The sequence below is a fragment of the Ranitomeya variabilis genome, chromosome 2, assembly GCF_051348905.1.
Source record: "Ranitomeya variabilis isolate aRanVar5 chromosome 2, aRanVar5.hap1, whole genome shotgun sequence".
In the NCBI taxonomy this organism is placed as follows: Eukaryota; Metazoa; Chordata; class Amphibia; order Anura; family Dendrobatidae; genus Ranitomeya; species Ranitomeya variabilis.
In genome coordinates this window covers 1,064,623,493-1,064,630,352 of record NC_135233.1, presented here as the reverse complement: position 1 = coordinate 1,064,630,352, position 6,860 = coordinate 1,064,623,493, and the positions used below count along the sequence as shown (strand labels likewise).

General features: G+C 39.6%; 1 protein-coding gene across 1 annotated transcript; it reads right to left on the bottom strand.

Annotated features, from left to right (window-relative positions):
* Positions 1 to 1,092: 1,092 nt before the first annotated feature.
* Positions 1,093 to 4,078, bottom strand: LOC143804051 (serine/threonine-protein kinase SBK1-like). Its single transcript, XM_077281791.1, has 4 exons — positions 4,006 to 4,078; positions 2,993 to 3,154; positions 1,992 to 2,194; positions 1,093 to 1,647 (listed from the first exon to the last, which is right to left on the bottom strand). The coding sequence occupies exons 1-4, from the start codon at positions 4,076 to 4,078 to the stop codon at positions 1,093 to 1,095; spliced, it is 993 nt and encodes a 330-aa protein (XP_077137906.1).
* Between the last annotated feature and the right edge of the window lie 2,782 nt (positions 4,079 to 6,860).

Below are 6,860 nucleotides of genomic sequence, written 5' to 3'. Positions count from 1 at the left end.
CTGCTGCAATAAAAAAAAAACACATACTCACCTTTCTTGCTTGCAGCTCCCCAGCGTCCCGTCCCGGCGTCTCTCTGCACTGACTGATCAGGCAGAGAGCGGCGCGCACACTATATGCGTCATTGCGCCCTCTGACCTGAACAGTCAGTGCGGAGAGACGCCGGGAAGATGGAGCGGCGTGTGGATCGTGGACAGGTGAATATGCGATACTTACCTGCTCCCATTGTCCAGCTCCTTCCCCCGGACAGCTGGTCTCCAGTGCCGCAGCTCTTCCTCTGTCAGCGGTCACCGGCACCGCTGATTAGAGAAATGAATAGGCGGCTCCGCCCCTATGGGAGTGGAGTCCATATTCATTTCTCTAATGAGCGGTCCCACGTGACCGCTGTACAGGGGAAGAGCTGCGGCACCCGAAGACAGTGTGACAGGCAGGGGGAGCGTCAGGAGCGCCGGGACTACATAAGTATGCCTCAGCGCCCTCTCCCCCTCACCCGCCGACCCTGCCACAGACCGTGACTCGAGTATAAGCCGAGAGGGGTACTTTCAGCCCAAAAATTTGGGCTGAAAATCTCGGCTTATACTCGAGTATATACGGAATTTTATGCAGAGTCACAATTGTTTTGGAATTGGGGTTATATTATGTAATAATGGAAGTTGTGCTGTATTAGGCAAATAATCAATTTCGGGAGCAACTTGCATGTTTGAAACCATTTATAGCCCCCAGGGAACCAATGTTCTCCCATTTGTTTGATGGCCCCAGAAGGTTCCTTTTTAGCTTTCTGCTGTAAATCAGTTAAATAAATCATTGAGGAATATAGCCCAAGTTATATTTAAATGGTTGGATATACAGTATTGTGGAAAAGTTTAAGGCAGTTGCCAAGCAAGAAGCTGACAAAAATAGAAGTTTTAATCTTTTATTTTTATCAATTAATAAAATAAAAAATTATTGAGCAAAACAAATCTAAATGACATGAATATTTGGTGACCACCCCTTTGCCTTCATCAGTTCTAATTCCTTGTACTTGCACACAGTTTCTGAAGGAACTCATAAGGGAGGTTTTCCAAATATCTCTTAGAGAACGAATCACATCTTCCTCAGCTGCCATACTCAAAGACCTTTACTTTCCAGGGAAAATTAAAGTAATTGAAGATGGAGAGAACTGACTGCCGAGAAGAGGGACATTGGGAGAGAAGATTATTAAACATACAAATGGCTTCTCTGGACAACATCTTCCAACAAGCAGGTGGGGGAGTGCAGTCTGCACATTGTCTCCAGTCGATGTAGACTTGGTACATGGAGTCATATACCGTTGCTTCCAACCAGGGGAAATATCCAGTCAGGGTAACAAAGAGAAGAACACCAAAAGCCCAGGTATCTATAGTAGGGCTCAAGAGTAAGTATTCTCCGTCTTTCAAGTCACACAACTCTGGAGACATGTACGGGACAATATGTGACATGGACGACACATAGTATCCTGCAGGTTGCGTCAAACCAAAGTCACTCAGCTTGATTTGATTACAGTCTTCGTCCATGAGCAGCACGTTGTCCGGCTTCAGGTCTCTGTGTACCAACCCTCTACTATGCATAAAGTCTAGAGCTGAAGAGATCTGTCTTGCACACCTCTTCACAGCAGCCTCAGGAATTCCAATCTGTAGAAAAAAGATAAGTATCATGATATTTAGATTTATTTGTGCAGTTCTTTATCCAAATTGAAAATACCAAACATTGAAGATGTTGTTGGGACAGTGGAATCAATAGTGGATAAAACTGTCGCTGTGATGGCCATGTGACATCAAACGGTACAATATGGACTCCTATTCCATCTATAGAATTTTTTTTATGTATTTCCAAATAAACCTTTACACATTAGTTTGCTAATTGACATGGGTATCTATATTTTCCCCGACTGTTGATGTTTATTAATAGCCTTTGGTGTTTCATAAATTAAGCATTGTTAGATTGTAGGAAATCATATGGAGCCTCCTTTACTTACCTCACTCCGGATGATATGATGCAAGGTGCCTGCTGTTGCCAACTCTTGACTCAAGACATAGTGGTCATTTGTGCCAATAAAGACTGGATACGTAGTGATAATGTGAGCGTGTTCAGATAAGGTGATAGAAAAACAAAACTCTGTCAGGAAGGTTTTCAGTAGAGTTCTGTCCTTCCTCACTAATTTTGCAGCCACTGCTTTTCCTAAAAAAGATCAAACAAAAAACGGTTTATAATATCCTCCCAGATCTCACATAGAAGCATTATGTTCAAACACTGAATCATCACAGGCAATGGGATATTTTTGGGGGGACATCAATTCCTAATCCTCTATCTCATGTCTGAGGCAGTTTGACATTGCTAAATTGGAGCCATTTTGGATTTACATAAGATTAATCCTAAATGTATTTATTTTACTGAATTAATGTATATACCACAATACAACTGATGTTAGATGTTTGGCAGCCAGTTATCTCCAATGAGAAAAAAAGCTATTGGGAGACTGAACTTTAACCTCTTTATCTGACAGGAGATATCAGGTGGCAAAAAGATAATCAATGGGCCAGCCTATAGATATTTTGGATGGATGTTTTTATGAATGAAGAGTGAAGTTGGCCACACAAATGAACATTTGTCTGTATATCAGTGGCAGAGCCAGCTGAATGCTTGAAATATCAAGATCAACAGCTACTGACCTAATGCTTATTTGCCCGACACCTATTTTAACCGACCTCTTCATTTTCATACAATCTTTCTATAACCCAACATGGTGTCTGGCATTAATAGTTGGTTGCACCCCATGCACATACCATACTGATCAATCCCCACCAAATTTGGGAGGTTTGGATGATTTTAGTCCTATATGTATGGGAATTTTACAGATCATGATACAAGAATAAGCTGGATTTTCCAAAATCAATATCACATTTTTATATAGAATTTACCAGTTTATTTAACCAATTTAGGTAAATGACCATCTTTGTTTTTGCCTTGTTTACATACCTGTTGATCTCACCTGTGCCAGTACAACTTGTCCATATGACCCCTGGCCCAACTCCTTGATGATTTCGAAGCATTCAGAAATATTCGGAATCTCCAAGACATGGAAGGTGGCCATTGCTGCCTGGAAGTCGATACTTTTTGCTAAGCAAAGTCTGTATAACTCTATAGGAAAATATAAGGAATATGATTATTAAAACATCATGTAATTAACATATTTTTTGTTTCTGTGGACATTTGTGATAATTGGGCTTCATCATAATTTAGAAACCCATAATTAAGAAAGATGTTCCCATTCAGGAAAGATGGTTGACAACACTTGGAAAAGGTATCTTTGTGGGCATATTGGTTGTCATCAATCTTTCTATAAAGACATTGTATTTAGAGTCAAAATTAAGGATAATTCTAAACAGTTCTACAGTAATACAAAGGTGTTTGTATCTAGAGAGTTTATATATACTTCATCGTTAAACCACATGAAAATTATAATTTGTCACGTTTAAAGTTACTACAAAGGGGAATAATTGTTTAATGGTCATATGGCAAGAAGACCCTGAACACAAATAACACCAATAGATATAATATTGAAGAGTAGTCTTACCCGGGTGGGGATTTTGGTGATGCTGATGATTAGCTGGTTTCTGATCCAAAAAAGTTGAGTAACGTTGCTTTCTGGCTCAGTCTCAGAGGTCCTATCTCCACAAAGATGTTCTCAGGAATAATTCAACAACACACATGAACTTCTAACTTTTATAGGGAAGTAGCTACTTGAAATTTCTGCCTTTCCTCCTCATTGGCCAATTGGATGTCAAAAACCTCCATTGATTTACAGATTAAGGTGTCTCCCAGAAGTTGGACATTCCTGTAGACCTAATTGTTCTTTATTAGACTGTTAAAGGAGCTGGTTGTGCCACAATGGTATCAGGGTGGTGCCCACCATAGTAGTGATGTGTTGCTATTGAAATGCTAATTTTCTCAGTTCTGAATTTATTCTGCCACCTACAGTCACATCTCACCTTCCCGACCTCCTGCTGCTTTCACTAAAAGAGAAACTGGTCCTATATTTTTATATAAATATACATTTGTCATGCTCAGGTCTTTTATCCAGTGTTTATAGCCATAAACTGACTGTCCTACAAGATATGTTGAGTCTTGTCCCAACTGACATAATTATTATATGGAAATAACTTAATTGTCAATTGTTTATTGTTTGTTTTTTGTTTGTTTTTCAAGCTTTAGAACTATTTTCTCGGTAGATAATCAGGGCACGCTGCAGTGTTTAGAACGAGTATAAATGTTCATTGGTCAAAAAGTACAATCCCTTGTTTCCACCACGCAGACAACGGTCGCTCATTATGGTTGAGATCGGATATTTCATTCTAGATATATATCTGGTTATAGGTTAATATTGTGCACACACAGTCCGTAATTGGCAGATTTTTTAATGATTTTCTTTCAGGACATCTGGAAAAATCTTCTGGAAAATTAGAAGATCAAATCTGCACTGAATTGTTTAGAAATGAATGAGGCAAATAAATATTTCACTTTAAAATCCATACAAAATTTTTACAAATTAAATATTTTTTTCAAATTTGATTTGAGATTATTTCTTCTTCATTTAAACTAATAAATCTGTGAGAATTGATCCAAAAATCCAGACTCTACATCAGATTCCATGCTGACAATGTGTTGTAGAATGTGACTCTCTTATCTGCTGCAGTAATACACTGCGGGCCTTGCCTGCACAGACAAACTATTTCCTGGAAACACATTCAGATATTCTGTTTTATCATAATTAAATATTGCATGTTTTTCATCAGAACACAATATGATTTTTATTCATTTTTTGTCCTTGTGTCACTATTTCCCATCGATGAGGCATCTGTTTTGCTCATGCAACAAATTATTCAAAGCTTTTTGACCACTAAATAGTAAAAGTACACTGCACTTATATCAATCGCATGTCGTCCATTTTTTTGTCTTAGACCCTGTCTCTTGAATAAGCAAGTTTTAACCTGCAAAACTGATCAAAAATGGAGACGTCACAACATAAATGCAAACAATGGAGACGTGAAGAGCCAAAAGCACAAAAAGAGGATTCAGAGATCCTCCAAAAATGAGAAAAAACAGCAAACCATGGCAGAGATGCTTACCTGCCTAGGCCTCCAAACAAATGCACTATCAGGATACAAGTCTTTTTTGTGCAGCAATGTGTCAAGCAGCTACCCCCTCCATTAGTTTGGTAGGCTGTGAGTGGCTGCCTCATCGGTTATGCTGCACCTGTGTTTTTTCCATCTTAACCACATGGGTCCACTGCATCCTGATAGTGCATTTGTTTGGAGGCCTAGGCAGTTAAGCATCTCTGCCATGTTTTGCTGTTTTTTCTCATTTTTGGAGGATCTCTGAATCCTCTTCTTGTGCTTTTAGCTATTTTAGAGTTAGGACTCATGAGCGTGGGGACCCTTGACGTGGGTCATGAGCTTCTTTATTTTGGCCAAAATACCAACTAATACCTCACATACATTTTTTTTTTTTTTTTTGTGTGTTTTTTGCACTTTTTTTCCGGGGTGCAGTTGGGCCCATTTTTCTCTTGTAAACTGTGGTGTCTGTTCACATGGGGTGCATTTGGATAGCGCTGGGCAGGCCCGCCTGATCTAATAGAAGGGTGTCACTACTAGGCCTGCCTGGATGCTGTGCATCTCCATTGTGTGAACAGCACCACATACAAGTCTTTTTTGTGCAGCAATGTGCCAAGCAGCTACCCCCTCCATTAGATGTGAAGAGCCCCATAGCCTGTAATGGTATGTGTTCTATCAGTGACAATCCCAGTCGTGTCAGTGATGCCTAAGTGTGAGCTGGACCAGCAGTCTTCTCTAACAACTACCTGACTAAACTCCATTTTACATAAATCTGTTGCTGAGGAACAAGAGTCCAAGCAATATTAATACGGCAGTTATGACTAAGGCAGTAACTATATAAAAACTCATTGGCTCTTTCTAGCTAGCAGAGGCGCATTTGACTCCTTTCTCTGATCTCAAATCATTGGGCTGACCATTACTGAATATGTATGGGTGGCTTCACTGCATTTGGCCTTGTCTCTAGTACAGTTGTTTAGCAAATTAAGATCCATTCAAGGTCAATGATGTCTGTGCCAGACGACTTTCAACCAGACCTGATCACCTGTGGAGACCACCATAGTTCTACAGCTTCTATAATTACATGTGGATGTTCTCAGAGAGTCTTCACTTTCAACCATTGGCAGCACATTAACCCCTCAGTGCTGCTGCTATGTTTTTTCTGGTTATTGTGCGGCTGATTAAAACAATCATGAGCTTACCATAGCCTCAGGTGTCTCCTTCTCACTGCAAGCCAAGTGTCCATTCAGTACATTTATAAAATTCTTTCTTAAAAAATTTTAAAACATTTTTTATTTCCATGATCTGATCACAGCTGCAATCTGTGGAGAGATCAGCAGTAAGTTCTCCTTTATGACATTCCATAACTCACTACTTACAGAAATTAAAGAAATCAAAATTTTAAAAACAACCAACACAATGACGGTTGGATGAGAATTTGGCCATGGTCTTCATTAAATTTACAAATCTTCCTAAAGAAACACTTCCTGGTCTTATCACAAAATTGAAGTGCAGCAGACTTTACCCAAACTGATCCAACAATTGTTTGAGCAGAGACTATTTTAACACTGGGAAACAACCTCCTGACATCCAGCAAACTCCTCTTCATCAGAAGCAGCAAATCTACTGCCCCCATTTTCCAAATATGATTTCCTCCGAGATGTGTGACGATGTAAGGATTCTGGAACCTATCGTCATCATGAAGGTTTCATTAATCAGCCATCCCATCACTTACC

What these genes read in the sequence shown, in the direction of transcription:
- LOC143804051 (XM_077281791.1), bottom strand. Translation starts at nt 4,078, where the DNA reads ATGACAAATGTATATTTATATAAAAATATAGGACCAGTTTCTCTTTTA. An exon ending in AGCAGCAGGAGGTCGGGAAG is followed by an intron (nt 3,155 to 4,005) that starts GTGAGATGTGAC and finishes ATTTTCCTATAG; the next exon opens with AGTTATACAGACTTTGCTTA. An exon ending in ATCATATCATCCGGAGTGAG is followed by an intron (nt 1,648 to 1,991) that starts GTAAGTAAAGGA and finishes TTTTTTCTACAG; the next exon opens with ATTGGAATTCCTGAGGCTGC.